This window comes from Gambusia affinis, linkage group LG02 (assembly GCF_019740435.1).
Source record: "Gambusia affinis linkage group LG02, SWU_Gaff_1.0, whole genome shotgun sequence".
Taxonomy (NCBI): Eukaryota; Metazoa; Chordata; class Actinopteri; order Cyprinodontiformes; family Poeciliidae; genus Gambusia; species Gambusia affinis.
In genome coordinates this window covers 2,193,631-2,211,284 of record NC_057869.1, presented here as the reverse complement: position 1 = coordinate 2,211,284, position 17,654 = coordinate 2,193,631, and the positions used below count along the sequence as shown (strand labels likewise).

The 17,654-nt window shown below is 41.1% G+C and overlaps 2 protein-coding genes across 4 annotated transcripts; both read left to right on the top strand.

The window, feature by feature from the left end:
• The first annotated feature begins 466 nt into the window (after nucleotides 1–466).
• LOC122824591 (zinc finger protein 319) lies at nucleotides 467–5,491 on the top strand. Its single transcript, XM_044105420.1, has 2 exons — nucleotides 467–876; nucleotides 1,648–5,491. The coding sequence occupies exon 2, from the start codon at nucleotides 1,743–1,745 to the stop codon at nucleotides 3,501–3,503; it is 1,761 nt and encodes a 586-aa protein (XP_043961355.1). The 5' UTR covers nucleotides 467–876; nucleotides 1,648–1,742; the 3' UTR covers nucleotides 3,504–5,491.
• An 871-nt stretch (nucleotides 5,492–6,362) lies between these two features.
• csnk2a2a (casein kinase 2, alpha prime polypeptide a) lies at nucleotides 6,363–16,832 on the top strand. Of its 3 annotated transcripts, none has more exons than XM_044105387.1 (13): nucleotides 6,364–6,608; nucleotides 8,197–8,573; nucleotides 8,649–8,760; nucleotides 9,372–9,473; nucleotides 9,596–9,646; nucleotides 9,778–9,837; nucleotides 10,643–10,726; nucleotides 11,556–11,666; nucleotides 11,737–11,838; nucleotides 13,357–13,457; nucleotides 14,226–14,374; nucleotides 15,253–15,340; nucleotides 16,432–16,832. In XM_044105387.1, the coding sequence occupies exons 2-12, from the start codon at nucleotides 8,467–8,469 to the stop codon at nucleotides 15,324–15,326; spliced, it is 1,053 nt and encodes a 350-aa protein (XP_043961322.1). In that variant the 5' UTR covers nucleotides 6,364–6,608; nucleotides 8,197–8,466; the 3' UTR covers nucleotides 15,327–15,340; nucleotides 16,432–16,832. The 3 variants fall into 3 exon arrangements, with proteins under 3 accessions (XP_043961340.1, XP_043961322.1, XP_043961332.1); XM_044105397.1 differs by having other exon boundaries at nucleotides 6,364–6,715; XM_044105405.1 differs by lacking the exon at nucleotides 16,432–16,832 and having other exon boundaries at nucleotides 6,363–6,715; nucleotides 15,253–15,341.
• Nucleotides 16,833–17,654: the final 822 nt, after the last annotated feature.

The window sequence follows — 17,654 nt, the reverse complement described above, 5'->3', positions numbered from 1 at the left end:
GCAGAATAAAGTTATAATAACAAGAAAATAAAGTCGTTATAATACAAGAATAAAGTTGCAATAATTCAAGGATAAGATTAATGTCAGAATACAGTCATGAAAATATGAGAATTAAATAGAAATTTTAGAATAAAGTTGGAATAAAACTAGAATAAAGTCATAATTTTACCATAATTGTGTTATAATAGAAGAACAGAGCTATAATATTACAGGGGGGAAATTATATTAGCAGAATAAACTCATAATAATAGGAGAATAAAGTTGTAATAACATGAGTCTAATAACAAGTCTTTATAATACAAAATAATTTCGTAATATTACTAGAATAAAGTTGTAATGATACAAAAAAAAGTATTAACTTCATGAGAACGTCTCCACAAAAAATAGCTAAAAGTTTAAAATGAGGAATTTTAACCATCTTGAGAAGTAATACTTTGTTATTGGTTTACAAATAAGAAAATAGTATCAGGACTTTAAAACAACAGTAGTTTTTAACTAGGTTGCGGTTACATTGAGTGATACAGCGACCCCTGGTGTTCAAAAGCTGGGACTACACCTCGTATTATTTTAACCAGCTCCAGATCGCCTTTGTGTTAGTTTGAAAGCTATTTTACGGAAGCTGACAGGCGATTATTGCCGCCAGAGCTCCTATTTCGTAACTTCCAGGTTCTCCTCCGACATGAAGCGGCTGTAGTGCTGCAGCACAGCGGCAGCGGGTCGCTGCGTGGCGGTTTCCGGTGTCCGTCCGTCTGCTGGAGGATGGCGTCCGGCTTCGACCGCATCCCCTCCGCCGCCGCCGGTCTAAGAACCGAAAACACCCACGGTTACCGAGCGCAAACCAGAGAGTGCGACAAGGAGCGTCGATAAGCAACTACGGTGAGTTCTGGCGGTCGTTCTGGCTCTCGTTCGTTTTAGCGGATGCGAGGAGGCTCGGCTGCAGGAGGCGGATTTTTCCCCCTGCAGCTCCGGGGAAGGCCTGCTCTGATGGGGGCTCCCTCTGCCGCTTAGCCTCGCTTCCAACCAGCCGTTTTTCCACCTTCAACCGTGTCGCTTACAAGCTGCAGCGCTCCAGACGCCCGTCATAGTTAGAAATCAGCTTGTTTATATACTTCATCGCTTTGAATCCCCGGATGTTATTCTCCTTTTATTTTTTCAAACGAGAGGAAGCTCCAGCCGTTAGCAGCTAGCATGCTAACATCGAGCTACATCCTGCAACGGAAACGTTTTTATGGCTCACTCTGACACCCTGAAAGAAATGACATCCCCCAACAAGACGCTTTGTTTTTACCATATTTAACAAAACCCGAATTTAAAAGTGTGTCAAAATTCAAAATCTTTATATGTCCGATTAGCGCTCCAGGAAATAGACCGAGCCCATTGATTCTGTTTTCTTTCTGAAGCGAAAGCCACTTTGACGAAGTGACATCTTCAGGGATTTCTTTGGCTTAAAAGCAAACAGTCTTGTGCTCCAAACAGAAATAACACTTAACACAGCAGTTTACAAGTATTTTATTTATTTTTAGATCACTTTGAATTTATTATCACTTTGTTAGACATTATTTCAGCTTAAATACTTACATTATTTCAGTTGTTATCTTGTTTATTTGTTGTTTATTTATTTTGCTCTTTACTCTGCGCCCCCTCCAGGGTTTCTCCAGACACTGAGCGATCCATTACAGACTTTCCTGCAGCTGCATCCATCCTTGTGTCAAATTTGGGATATAATCCTCCCTACATCCAGGATGACGGAGGCATGGCAGCAGCAGCAGCAACAGCAGCATGCAGTGGCTCCACCCTCTGTTGTGCACACTCTCCCTCAAGCAGGCGACAACTCTCTGAGCTGCACCGTGTACGGTGTAGTCCTGCAGCCGGACGCCTCCCTGCAGCAGCCGCAGCATCCGCAGCACGTTGTTCAAGCGCAGCAGGCCTCCTTGCAGGTAGGGGCCGACAGAGGGCATAAATGCGGAGCCTGTGGCCACGACATTTCCCACCTGGCCAACCCACACGAGCACCAGTGCATGGTGACACAGGACCGCTCGTTCCAGTGCACGCAGTGCATGAAGATCTTCAGTCAGGCGACCGACTTGTTGGAGCATCAGTGCGTTCAGGTGGAGCAGAAGCCATTTGTGTGTGGCGTTTGCAAAATGGGCTTCTCTTTGCTTACCTCGCTGGCACAGCATCACAACTCGCACGGTAACAACCCGATGAAGTGCTCCATCTGTGAGAAGACGTACCGGCCGGGCTCCGGGAACGTCACGCCCACCTCGTCCGCCGCCAACCCGCAGCAGCCCTCCAGCGGCGAGAGTTCCGGCGGTGGCGCGGTCATCAGCGCCGCCTCACCGCCAACGTTCGAGGCGTCCGCACCCGACAGGCCGTACAAGTGCTCCGTGTGCCACAAGTCCTTCCGCCATCTGTCGGAGCTGACGCGCCACGAGCGGATTCACACGGGGGAGAAGCCGTACAAATGCGACACGTGTGACAAAAGCTTCAGCCAGTCATCGCATCTAGCGCACCACCAGCGCACGCACAGCTCCGAGCGGCCATACAAGTGCGCCGTGTGCGAGAAGAGCTTCAAGCACCGCTCCCACCTGGTGCGGCACATGTACGCTCATTCGGGCGAGCACTTGTTCAAGTGCAATTTATGCGAGATGCACTTCAAAGAGTCGTCGGAGCTCCTGCACCATCAGTGCCAGCCGGAGAGCGAGAGGCCGTTCCGCTGCGGCTCATGCGGGAAGAGCTTCAAGCGGCCGTCCGACCTGCGGCAGCACGAGCGCACGCACTCCGAGGAGCGGCCTTTCCAATGCGACGAGTGCCAGATGAGCTTCAAGCAGCAGTACGCGCTGGTGCGCCACCGCCGCACGCACAAGAACCCCGCCGACCGGCCGTTCAAGTGCAACCTCTGCGACAAGGGCTTCCTGCAGCCGTCGCATCTGCTCTACCACCAGCAGGTCCACGGCATGGAGTCGCTTTTCAAATGCGCGTCGTGCCAGAAGTCCTTCAGCCAGTCAGGGGAGCTGCTGCGGCACAAATGTGGAGGTGAGGTGGAAAAGCCGTATAAATGCGACGTGTGCGGCAAAGGTTACAAAAAGAATTCTACGCTGCAGCGGCACCAAAGCACTCACTGCACGGAGAAGCCGCTCAAGTGCTCTCTGTGCGACAAGCGCTTTGTGTCGTCCTCCGAGTTCGTCCAGCACCGCTGCGACCCGACGCGGGAGAAGCCGCTAAAGTGCCCCGACTGCGAGAAGCGCTTCAGGTACTCCTCAGAGCTGCAGCGGCACCGCCGCGTCCACACAGGCGAGAAGCCCTTCAAATGCGCCAACTGTGACAAGAGCTTCAAGCAGCGGGAGCATCTGGCCAAACACCAGAGCGTGCATTCACGGGAGACGCAGTTTAAATGCGTGTGGTGTGGCGAGCGCTTCGTCGACCTGACGGCGCTGCAGGAGCACACGGTGCAGCACACAGCGGAGAACGAGAATTTCCCCGAAGCACCGTGCATCCAATGAACTCCGAAAGCACTCCCAGTGACTCTCCTGCTTTTGTGATTCCAAGACACAGAGGGGGAACCGTACGACGGCGCTTTAGGGCCATCGTAAATGGGGAAAACAAAGGAGTAGGTTTCTGCCCAAAAAACTCAGAAATTTTAAAATTAATATCAGAAATGTTCTAGAGAAAAATTAGAAAATTTCCGAGCTCCAAAACTTGAGTTTGACAGAAAAAACTCAGAAATTTTAGAAAAACTCTGAAATGTCTAAACTAAAAATTTTAAATTTGCAAGCAGAAACTCAAAAATTTTAATTTTCAAGAAAAAAAAATAATCAAATTTTTCACTCAGAAAGTTAAAAATTTGCTAGAAAAAAAACAGTTTTAGATCAGTCTCAAGACTTTTCTAGAAGAAACTTAGAAATTTCTAAACTTGGTCAAAAATTTGCAAAATAAAAAAACCTTAAAAATTTTAAGATTAAGCTCATAAATGTTTTAGAAAAACACTTTGAAATTTGCAAACAGAAACTGAAAAATGTTGAACTTCAGCTCAGAAATTTTCAAGAAAAGACTCAGAAACATGGAGGATAATCCCATATTTTTTGTAGAACAAACTTGTACATTTCCAAGCTCAAAAACAAAAATTTGCAAAAAAAAAAAAAAAAAGAAAACAAAACAGCTCAACTTTAGACTTTCAAAGCTCTGAAATTATTAGGTGTTTTTGTTTTTTTCCAAAGTTTCATCTCCTCCATCGTCCCTCAGACGCCGCCGTAGGAAATCGGGATCCGTCTTCTATTTGAAGAAGGAAAACTCGAGCAGAAAGAAAAGGATGTGACGGTTTTCTCTGTAAAGTCTGGGACCGTAGTCTGTGGTTGCATGTGGTTGGTTGTTCTGTAACCGTTGTTGAGAAAGATGGCTCTCGTTTCCAGACAGTCATCCCATTTGTATCGACTCCTCTTCAGTCCATGTGCCTTTTTATTATTCTTATTATTGTTATTATTAGTTTTTATTCTTTCTGCTCACTCGTTTTTGTTTTTATTTAACGTCCGGTGAAGCTGAAAGCGAACACGTCAGTAGAACGTAGATCCATCTGTCTGTGCATGGATTCTTCTCCCACATTAGTATTACTGTTGTATGATAGCTTTGCTTTATTTAGGACATCCTCAGAGGAAGAAGAAGAAGAAAAGACTTCACATGGATTTGTGAAACTGTACAGCCCGTCTCCTATAAAATCTGTGTTGTTGCATCTTTGTATTAAAACAAGCGACATGTAGGTAACTAACCCGCGTACCTATCGTGTCGTAGAAACACTTGACTTGTGCAATAGGACATGCACAGTGTAATATTTATGACTACTGATTCATGGAATAGTCTACTCTGTTATATTATAGATTGTGTGTATACGCGATGTAAACTCTGACAACTGTATAGTGCTTATGTTACCTGCTTTTTTATTCACTCTGAATGAGCTTCATTTCCACCGGAAATATCACAAAGTTTAACCCCACGAAGCATTATGTTGCTCACTTGCCACAGATGTAGTTGCATTAGTTTTAGATATAACAAAAGTTATTATTATTATTGTTATTATTATTATTATTGAGTATTGTCATTTGTTTTTAAGAATTGGCCTTGTATTGTTTCCACTGAATCCTAGCCTCCTCTTGGTCCAACAGGACTTAAAAATCAGAGTAAAACTTTCCACTTATGTGTTGGTTTTTTACCAAGGATAAAGGTAAGAAAAAAAGAGTAAAAAATGTGTGTACTTTAGTTTACTGTGTGGATTTATATTCTGTACAATCTTTGCAGTATATTTAAAGGAAAGGTTTTGGAGTCGTGGACTTGGGGGGTCTACAGGGTGGGACTGAGTGCCATGGTTTGAATCCTGGTGAGTCCGCTTCAGAAGCTCCACCTGGAGTTCATCGAAGCGTAAGGATATCATTATAAACCCTGTTCATACTGTATATTAAAATAAACCACCCTTATAATAAGCTGCTCCGCCTCTGCTAAGTTCCTTAAAACATTTATCCTCCATTTTGTCAACAAGAAACTTCAATTTTATTTCATTTTTTTAGTTTTTGATTTACTTGGATCTTTTGCATCAAGAACATAAATAAATAGAATTTTTGCTATATACATAAACTTATATTAAGAATATTCATTAATATCTTTATAGAAATATTAAGAATAAAAACCATTTGCAATTCATTCTGACTCAACTATGGATGATATGCTATTATTATTTTGTTGTCCAAGTGTTAAAGACACTTTTAACAGTGTCTTTACTTTTCAACAGTTTCATCACCTAAACCAAACAACTTTACAATTAAATATTTTCATCAATTGACAATCCTTAAATCTGTGTGTGTGTGTCGATATATATATATATATATATATATATATATATATATATATATATATATATATATATATATATATATATATATTAAAAAGTGGTACACCTGTCTACCTCAATGCTTATAAGACTAATGTAAATAAAAGAATTATTTTATTCGTGATTTATTTGCGATAAATCACGAGTTAACTGTGGACAGCATGCAATTAAATACTTTAATCAATGCCCTTTAACCAAACGTCCTTTTAGGTGTGGTGTGTGCACACACCTTATATATATAAATCTATATATATATATATGTATATATATACAAAACCTTTTTTGCTTGTATATGTCTACATTTTAGAAACATAATTAAAAAATTAAATACAATTTTGCGTAGGTAATTTGAAAATGTAATAATTGGTCTTTTCTGAAATGTCTTATGAAACCCTCATTTTAAAATTGTAGTTTATTGAAAAACAAATATTCAAATAATTTTGTTTTCTAATTTAAATAACGGTAAATATAATGTTGTTGTATTCTTTCTTCATACTGTTTGTGTGGCGATTGATCCTCTGCGCGGTTAACTTCCGGGTAATGTTGACTGCAGAGGTGAAGAGCAGCCGCTGATGAAGACTCCTCCACCACCGCCCATCTGTCGGGATCAATAAGCCAATCACCTCATCGATCATCTGGAAACCCAAGTTCGGCTCGCATCGCCGCGAGGACATCGCAGCTCGAGCCGCGAGCGAACGGCCGTTGATGACGGAGGAGCCTCTCTGCGCTCGAGGTTAGCAGCTAGCTTTAGCTTCTCTCTCTCAGCTTACAGAAACTACGCCACTAATCGATCAAATTGATTGATAGTGTGATCGGTTTGAGCTGCGCGGGGACACACAGGTGAGTCTAGCTGGTATATTTCTCTGCGACGCCACAGTTCTGGGTCAAACTTTTCGCTTTTTGAACGGTTTTATGCAGCTAGCCTACCGTTACTAGTTAGCCTCGTTACCGCTGGTTGAGTTCATCACAGATGATGCTAACTAATCCCGCCTCAGAGTTACGACTAGTCCCCGGTGTTATCGATGGGTTTTCACTTTGATTCACACCAAACCCCGAGTTTAGATGCAAAATAAAGCAGATTTTTAGGCTGAAGAGAAAACAGACGATGATTGAGCGTTAAAAGGCCCCAAAAAACTGGACTTAAAATGAGAAAAATGCGCTAAAAGATGCTCAAATTACAACAATTTAGCGCATAATCAGTTCGTAACGGTTAAGAGGTGCGTCTGTTTCTCACTGTTTGAGTAGAAATAGAAAGCATCATTCAAATTAAGTCAGAAGTTATGAAATCCTACGTTTTATTGTAGTTATTTGTATAAAATATTTGTATAAAGATTGATAATATGAAGTGGTTAACGGCTCATAATGAGGCTCAAAGGAATTTGATCAAGTTGCATATTTATTTAACCTAATTTTATACTTAAATAGGCCAATGTTTTCCACATTGTAGTAATTTTGCCCTGTCCATTCAAACCTGGCTGGCTCCACTGATTTTGCTGAGGTATGTGTGTTTATATTGTAATAAAACCCAATAATATCCAGAAGCAGTAAAACAAAACAAAACCATCCCCACACATCTGGCTTCCAGACGGACTAAAAACTGGTAATTACAGTTAGACTGACTTGTTTAACTGTAATTACTAGCCTGTTTTGATTTAAGCAAGTCATGAGGTCATGTGTCACAGCACTGCTGGTTACAGATATTTAAACTGGAAACCTGGATTTTTGACGGTCTATGATGGTCACAGTGTTTAGATATGATGCTAATGGATAATCTCACTGTATTATTTATTTTATATTTTTTGAGCTACATTTTTGAATGTTTTTCTAAACCCAAAACTTTAACTTTCCACACTTTTTTTTTGTCAAGAAAAAGGTTTATAAAATTAGATAAAATGTCTTCCAGTGTTAAATGTTCGCTAGAATTTAAAGTTTATTGATCTTTGAGAATATGTTCTTACATTATTTTGCCATTATGTTACTTGAAAATGGTCTCAAAACAACAATATTATCGTTTATTACAATAACTTCTGGGACGATTTATCGTCCAGCAGAACGTATCGTGACAGGTCCGGATTTGTTTTCTGCCCACCGGTTTCTTCAGCGTTGTTTTCAGTGACCAGGACTTGAGACGTGTATCCATTATCATTTTAAACATAAACATTTGTTTACGTGCAGTACCATGATGACCACTAGGTGGCACCTGTAGCTCACAGTTTGAGACTGCTGGTGGATGTGGTTTTATTCAGTGTAAATAAAATGTTTTGAGTGGTCAGATGGTGTTCCTCCAGGCGGACTGTAAGGCCTCCTCTTTCTCCCCACAGCTGGCGGTTCTCCATTCCATCCTTCCCAGTATCCTGCTCAGGGGCTTCACTCACTCTGTGATCGTAGCGCTGTCGTTCTGCACCGCGGCCGCCCCGGACCGGCCCGCCGCCTTTCCTGTCAGGCCGCGAGCCGCCAAAGCCAATGGTAAGCACAGCGGGGCGACCTTAGAGCCGCAGACCCTGCACAGCCACTGCGCTGCTTTCCGATATCGAGCCGACGAGTATTACGAGGGAGGAGACGGTCCGGGACGCGGAGCCTCAACGCCAGCGATGCCCGGATCCTCGCCGGCCAGCAGCAAGGCTCGGGTTTACACCGACGTCAACACGCAGAAGAACCGGGAGTACTGGGACTACGACGCACACGTGCCAAACTGGAGGTGAGGCGGCGTGCCGACGACCGTCGGAAGGTCGTCGTTGTCGTGGTAACAGCGAGTTGTTTCTGCTCTATTCAGCAACCAGGACAACTACCAGCTGGTGCGCAAACTGGGCCGGGGGAAGTACAGCGAAGTGTTTGAGGCGATAAACGTTACAAACAACGAGAAGGTGGTGGTGAAAATCCTCAAGGTGAGAAAACTTCATCATCCTCATCCTCACTGATGCAGATTAATGAGAAACAGGAAACAGCTCTTCTCAATGGCTGCACCATAAATTACAATAAGGAAAACAATATTGGACACACAGTGGAAAAGTACTTTTAAACTGAAGATTTACAAATAAAAATGCTATTTAATCTGATATATGACACCAGTTAGCATTTTTAATGGACATAATGTTTATGATTAGTGGTTTAGAGTTGCACAACTAACTTTCTAGTTAGCGCTGCCAAACACTTCTGATCAGCTCCTGAAACCATCTAATTACCAAATAAAGCAAAACATCTTCAGCCAGGAGCTCAGTGAAGTTGAGACTAACGTTCTGCAGGGATGTAAAACTCGGCAGGCAGCAGGAAACCAAACATCCAGTCGGACGGAGTTTGAACTGTTTGCAAAGAATAATGAGGAAAACTTTCAGTCTGCAGATTCGGGTGTGTTGTCGTGTATTTCAGATTATTCTTTGCTGAAACTGTTCAAACATTGAACATCTGAACGTGACCAGCCTTTCCAGGCTTCAAGCTCAGCCAGATCTTCCTCTCATTTTGTTTCTCTGTCGGTTAAATCCTGGTTTCTGCTCCTCAGCCTGTCAAGAAGAAGAAGATCAAAAGGGAAATAAAGATTCTGGAAAACCTGCGAGGAGGAACCAACATCATCCGCCTGGTGGACACTGTCAAAGACCCGGTGGTGAGTGAGAGCGGAGCGCCTGGCCGCCTGCAGCGCTGCATGCCCGCCGCCGTAATCCAGTCCGGCTAATGGTCTCCACTCACCTGCAGCTGCTGTCCGTGTTTGTTGTTTTCTCTTTGCAGTCCAGAACGCCAGCACTTGTCTTTGAGTTCATCAATAACACAGATTTTAAGGTACTTGAGTTGGGCTGGCTCCACACTACCATCCATGCACCGATAGGCAGCTAACAGAATGACTTCCTGTTAGCGGAGAGGCCGTTGGCGGCTAACAGCTAAAACTCCAGTGTCTCTTATCGTTCCTGCAGGAGCTGTACCAGAAGCTGACCGACTACGACATCCGCTACTACATGTATGAGCTGCTCAAGGTGAGATCAGCTGTACGGAGCTTAACTGAGACTTCAGGATCTGTAGAGGACAAAAAGAGTAAAACCTCAGAAACATGGAACCAACAAGAAATATTTATTTGATGCATTACTTCAGCGTTAAGTAAAAATAAAACACTCATAACAGAAATGATTCCACTAAATGTATTTAATAAAAAGGTGAAGTACGTCTAGAGACGGTATAAAGTATTTACTGCATCTTATTGATCCCCAAATGGCTGCAGATGGAAAATATTAGAACAACAAAGCTGGTTTATGAACAAGAGGTCTCACTACAACATGAAGATCTCTGCCTCGGTTTGGTGCATTTCTAGTCTTCATTAAGTGAAATTAGTCTCATTGTGTAAAGTATCCAGAAATTGAACTCAACTCAGAGCAGCATAAAAAAATATGGTGGAGAAAAACTATTAAAGAAAGAAATAAAAATACTGAAGTAAACGTAAGTGGTGACCGTCCTTCACTTTGGATCTTTGATTTTATATATAAAAGCTGAAGTTCGTCACAACATGGAGCTGCTCACTGTTCTTGTTTTCTGTAAAATCAAATTAAACTTTGTGGTTTTTAGATCTAAAGGTTTTTGGTTTTGATATTTTTAGGTGCAGGAAACTTTACAGAGACAAATGTAATTATTGCATTTGAGTATTCTTTGTGTTTTTACTCAGTTTGTGTTAATTATGAATAATTTTTTAAAAAGTGGAGCGTTGATGAAGGCTGTTGCTCCTGATGGTTAAATGAGTTTCTCATTATTTCTGTCTGAGGAGGAAACGTTGATTTGTTTCTGCTCCAGGCTCTGGACTACTGCCACAGCATGGGGATCATGCACCGGGACGTGAAGCCGCACAACGTCATGATCGACCACCAGCTGAGGAAGGTGCTGCTCCTCTTCCTCCTCTTCCGCCCTAAAATGATCGTTTAGCTGCTGAATAAACAGGGCCGGGTTTCAATCAGGCATTTTCGAGGTTTGGAAAGTGCTGGATTTCTGCTTAAAGTCCTGGAAAATGCTAAATATTCAAACAGCACCGTGTTGTAATAAAGTTTGTTATTTACAGTCGAAACCAGATATTTAAATATGATAAAACGATAAATACACATTTTGTTTCTCACTGTCTGAAGCTAAATTATACAACAGAATATCAGAGCTTCGCTAAGAAAATACAGAAAGATAAAAGTATAAAGTCATAATATTACACTTTTATTCTCGTTTTATTTTCACTCTGTTCTGGTAGCTTTATAGTTTTAAATTTAAAGATTATAAAAAGACAAAAACATTTTTTACTCACTGTCTGAAGTTAAATCATACGACAAATTATTAGAGCCGATTAAAAAAAAAAATTCAGTCATAAAATTATAACAGAAAATAAAGTCTTAATTTTATAAAAATGAAGTCAAAAACAAACCAGCATAAAGTTACAATAATAGGATAAATTCAGAACACTGAGAATAAAATTTGACAGCGCAGGAATAAAAGTAAAATAAAAAACAAGAATAAAGTTGTATTACAGAAATAAAATGTGAATATTTTGAGAATAAAATTATAATTGTACCAGAATAAAGTGGTAATGTGACAGGAATAAAGTCATGAGAATAAATCTGAATATTTAGAGAAAAAAGTCATAACATTGTGTCTTTATTCTTATTTTTCTTGCGTGGCGGCGCTGCAGACGGTCGGTAATCAGTTTGTTGACTCTGTTGTGCTGCAGCTTCGTCTCATCGATTGGGGTTTGGCCGAGTTCTACCATCCCGCTCAGGAATACAACGTCAGGGTGGCGTCTCGCTATTTCAAAGGCCCTGAGCTGCTAGTGGACTATCAGGTCAGTTCATCTGAGTTAAACCTCATATTTAAACGGCTCAGCTGATCTGACGCTGCGGATGTTTTTGCAGATGTATGACTACAGTTTGGACATGTGGAGCTTCGGCTGCATGCTGGCCAGCATGATCTTCCTGAAGGAGCCGTTTTTCCACGGCCAGGACAACTACGACCAGGTAGGGGGGTCGCCCGGCGGGAATCATCCACACGTCACCACGACGGCCAGAGAAACGCAGGAGATATGAGACCAGCAGGATCATCCCTCTGACATTAACTAAACTGAATTATGCTTTAACCATGCAGACACTTTTCTTTAAAGTTTGTTGAAATCCATTTAATCCAAAGCAAAAACCGTTTCCATCATCATAAATAATGTTATACACTGCAAAAAAACAAATCTTACAGAGTATTTTAGTCCAGTTTCTAATGCAGATATCTTAGTGTGCTAACTTACAAATATACATGTGGATTAAAATAATAACTGCAGTCGTGCTGAAGGATTTCAGGATTTCTAAAAGACTCAAAGTTTTTTTGTGATTGTGGAAACCTGTCTAGTACTCAGTCAGCAGGGGGCGCCACTGATCCCCTCAAAGCTGCTGTAGCAGCTGCAACCTGCTGCCTTGGATCCTTCACAGTGGCTCTTAATAACTGCATAAAATAATAAAGAGTCATTTAACGTTTTCAAACTAACTGCAGGTTTTAGTGGTTTTTCAGTGTTTTAACGGCATAATTATGTTGAATTTCAGACGTCAGTCTCAAAATTTCTTTTGGCTGAAATTATTTTCTGTCTACAATGTCCTTAATAACCAACAATTTAATATATTTTATTTTATTACATAATTTGAACCAGGTGAGGTTTTATTTCAACATATTTGATTGTATTGATTATTTTAAAAATGGCACTTGACAAAATGTAACCTTTGTTTTCAAATTGGTGGCTTTATGATGTTTTTATGGCTTTTTAGTTTTATTTTTTATGATGTAAAGCATTTTGAACTGGCTACACAGATAAACTTGATTGATTGAAAGTTGGGATTTCTGAGTGGAAAATTACAGAAAAAATGTTTTGTTTAATTTTTATCTTAAATGCAAAATGTTTTAATATTTTAAAAATAGTTTTGGCTCCATTGCTGCTCTGATTGTGTTGTTCTGTCAGGAAATGACTTTATTTAGACCACAGGTGTCAGACTCCAGTCCTGAAGGGCCGCCATCCTGCAGGTTTTAGATGTGCCACAGGAACAAAACACTGGAATGAAATGATTTAATTACCTGCTCCTTGTGTAGATCAGTTCTCCAGAGTCTTGCTAATGACTTAATTATTCTACTCAGGTGGTGCTGCAGAGGCTCATCTAAAAGTTGCAGGACACCCTGGAGGACTAGAGTTTGACACCGCTGACTTAGAGTCTCTATACTCCAGTTAATAATTATTTAATTACTAAATTAGTTGACGTTTATGTCAACAATTGTTTCAGCTCTGCAGCTTTTACTTCTTGAATAGCATTTTTGAGTTTTGGGTTTCATAAAACCTGATATTAGCCGCTGCACCGTTTTTATGCTGCAAGCAAGAACCTTCAGTTACTGAGAAACATGCAAATGGTTCTAACTGAGCCAGTGTGTGTGTGTGTGTGTGTGTGTCTGTGTGTGTGTGTCTGTGTGTGTGTGTCTGTGTGTGTGTGTGTTCTTTCTTTCTGCAGCTGGTCCGCATCGCCAAAGTTCTCGGCACTGACGAACTGTTCGGCTACCTGCACAAGTATCACATAGAACTGGACACTCGCTTCAAAGACCTGCTGGGACAGTGAGTACCAACCCGACCCGGTTCTGACCCAGACAGAACTCAAACATGTTCTTTTGTTTTTATTTTTCATGATTTTGATCAGCTTTATGAACTCTGGAGTTGTGTTTCTGTTGTTATGTAAAGGTATTAGTCAGGGTGAGGGTACAGCAAATGTCCAAGGCGTTACAGACGTGTAAAATTTACTGAATGTTTCTCCTAAACCGGTGAAGGCGCTGGTTGGTGGCGCTGTTCTCCTGGTTTCTCCAAATGGGTCACAGAGGGAGTTTGTATCCAAACGTGACGATGAAACCAAACGAACCTCAAATAAACCTGATGAGCACCATGTAGCTTAATGGGTGGTGGCAGCATCATGGTGTGGGTTGCATTTCTTCAAATGGATCCTTTTTTCTTTCTTGGATGTTTTTTGTGAGCCTGCTAGCTAAAAAATGTGGAATGTTTCCAAATATGGGATTGTAGTATTACGACTTTATTCACATATTATATTTTTCAGTTATTATTCTGATTATTTTCTTGTAGTATTACAACTTTATTCTGATATCATTACAATTTTATTCCCTTTCATTTCAAACATTGTAATTTTCTCAGTCTTGTCCTGATACTCTGCCGTACACTGATCGCTGGACGAAGCCTGAGATTAAAGTTTAACGGTTCCAGTTTCAGCAAACATCTGCAGCCAGATTATGTTTTGTTTGCCTCATTAAATATAAATTCTGTTTTAATTTGTGTCGTCATACCGTGGCTGACTGTGCGGGGGCGCTGTGGTTCCAGGCAGTCGCGGAAGCGCTGGGAGCAGTTTATCCAGTCGGAGAACCAGCACCTGGTGAGTCCGGAGGCGCTGGACCTGCTGGACAAGCTGCTGCGCTACGACCACCAGCAGAGGCTGACGGCGGCCGAGGCCATGCGCCACACCTACTTCTGTCAGTACCTGCACACACACGGCCGGGTTGCCAGGTTGGACGGGTTTCCCCCAACTGGGTTGCTTCTACAGCACCAGGAGGGTTTCTAGAAATATTACAGAGGAGGGGGGAGGCGTTCAGGGGGCCGAGGCGTTCAGGGGGCCGAGGCGTTCGGGGGGCCGAGGCGGCTCGGGGGCCGAGGCGCCTGGGGCCGAGGCGCTCGGGGGCCGAGGCGCCTGGGGCCGAGGCGCCTGGGGGCCGAGGCGCCTGGGGCCGAGGCGCCGAGGCGCTGCAGCTCTGGTTGCGCCAGTTTTAGGAAAAACTTTAGAATTTTTAAACTTCTGGGAACAGAAGGACAACAGATATGTACAGCGATGGATTCCAGAGATGAATTATCTTTCAGCAGAAAGAAAAGAACCAGAAACTGGAGCTCATCCTTGTTTCACAGCTGTTATCTTTATAACACTCTAGATCAGCGGTCAACAACCTGTATCAGACTGGGAGCTGCTTCACGGTCCAGAGCAAATCCATTCATCTGAAAATGATGAATGAATTTTTAATCTCCCGTAGTTCTAAGATCCCACCTCAGTTTTTTACAGTGTGCGGTTCTGGCGGGTCGCCGGTTTATTAGCTTTTTTTGTGGTTTCGCAAACTTAAAAGCTGACGGTTCACCTGTTGGCTGACACCAGCAGATGTTGAAGTAAAAATGTCCGACAGATCGGAAGGTAAAACTATCACTGACCTGAAATAGAACAACCAGCTCTCCATCATGTGAGCGTCGCACAAAATCCGCACAAACCTAAACCACCGTCACCTGGTGACCCCTGCTCTACAGTCTGGTTCTGACCGTTTCCAGGAACTTTCCACTCATTCCTCGTCTCCCTTTGTTTGTCCCGCAGATCCAGTGGTGAAGGAACAAGCGAACGCCAACACAGACGGCACAAAGGCAATAAGCAGCTCCAATGCAACATGATGACCAGACAGCAGGTAACCACCGCTGGCCTTCTGGCAGGAAGTAATGAACCAGAAATGCAGCTTTAAAAGCAGAAAACATCACAAGCAGGAGGGATAACTCTTCACACCTTCTGTGTTTCACTCCATCTGTTGTGACCAGAAGGTTTTATTTCCACTTCTAGACGGAGGCGTTCTTATTAGGAGACACAAACCAACAGAGTAATACATGTTTCACTGTCCTGCTGCTGCAGCCAGGAACAGTTTATTTAATATTAAAATATTTAATATTAAAATAAACCATCTCATTCCTTTACTGAACTCTAAAATCTGGTCAGTGAACGCACCATGCCTACTGGATCGCATCGACAAGTTAATATCTTTATCTAAATTAATGCGTTAATTAATCCTGTTGTTTATATTAGACTCCATCATATTATTATATGTTATGTTAAATGCCACATTTTAGCTCTTAAGAGGGTCAAAGCTCTTCATCTGGATTCATCTGATTCTGTCCAGTCGAAGAGAGAGAAATAGAATCAGCTTGTTTAATTAATGAGCAGCGCAGCAAACAAGAGTAATAAACAAAAACAAGAGTAATAAACAAAAACAAGAGTAATAAACAAAAACAAGAGTTATAAACAAAAACAAGAGTAATAAACACAAAAACAAGAGTTATAAACAAAAACAAGAGTAATAAACAAAAACAAGAGTTATAAACAAAAACAAGAGTAATAAACAAAAACAAGTTATAAACAAAAACAAGAGTTATAAACAAAAACAAGAGTAATAAACACAAAAACAAGAGTTATAAACAAAAACAAGAGTAATAAACACAAAAACAAGAGTTATAAACAAAAACAAGAGTAATAAACACAAAAACAAGAGTTATAAACAAAAACAAGAGTAATAAACAAAAACAAGTTATAAACAAAAACAAGAGTTATAAACACAAAATCTAAGTTTAGTGTTTATAACGCCAAACAACAGTTCTAAACATTCTCAGGCTGTATTTAAAAACAGCACCAGGAAATGTTAAAGGATTTATGAAATCTGTTTTATTTCATTAATCTGACTCAGATTTTCTGTCTTCTTTTAATAACTTCATTTTTTTTTCACCCATTCAGGAAAAAATCTTTCTTACCTCAACTTGCAACCGTTTCTTGGCAGAAACCTCTGCCTCCACATCAACAGCCATACTGGAGCAAGATGTCAGTTTTTGCAGCACACACACTCAACCCCAACACACACACACCCCAACACACACACACACACACACACCCACTGGATCAGTACTGGACGGACTAAACCAATCCCATCAGAGCCCAGGGAACCCACAGCCCCTCATAATTCGGATGGGAAATCGGATCTGAACCCGTTTTTAAACTAAGTGACTCTCTGGATCCGAATCCGGCCGCACCGTGTTGCAGAAGATCCAGTTCCAGGTTTTAGCACTGACGTGGAGGCTCTTTTCTGCTATGATAGAACAAAAGCTATATTGAAAGAGAATAAACAGTTTTTATTTAAAGAACGTGTCCGAGTTTCTTTCCCTGAGCGACTGAGTGGATTTCACTGTTTCTGTGACATTAAAATAAATCATAAAAACAGCTGACAGACCAACTTTTCAACCTGTAAGCTGATTGGATGCTGAGGAACTACATCACAGCCTGAACTGACCAATCAGAGGGAAGAGTTTATATCTTCAATATAAATAATCACAAACACTTATGGTTACTCTTTACATGCAGCTTTTTTATCTAAATAAAAAAGTTTTCCACATTTTTTTCCCCACAAAGCCAGGGTTTGTTGATCATGATTGATTTCTAACACCAATAAAAAGCTAAAACATCCCAGATATGAATAAATTAATGTTTGAAGTCATGTAGTGTCTTCAAGGTTTCCTTTTTTGCCAAAACTGTAACATTAGTTGAAACTTCCAACAGATTTTATGATCCAATGTAAAGAAAAAATTTTTATTTATACCCAATATATCAATATGTATTTCATCTAATATCATTTGTATTAAATCCATTGTTTATAGAATTCCAAGTCATGTAATTTTTGTTTTACTTAAATTTATTAATTTATTCATATCCAACCTCAGTTCTAAATGACTAATTTCTGATGTTGGCGTCTCTAAAAAGATTAATACATTTCAGCATCTTTGAGACTTTATTTATGCCAGCTATGTATTTTTTTTTACTATCTTTTCTTAATCATCTCCAGCCGTAACTCATTTTTATTTAAAGTTTAGTTTGAGATAACGAGCCAAAGTGTGTTTAGCTTTATTTGTTGAGTCATAAAGCGTCATAAACGGAGGAGCAATAAGAGGTAAAATGATCCTTCATCA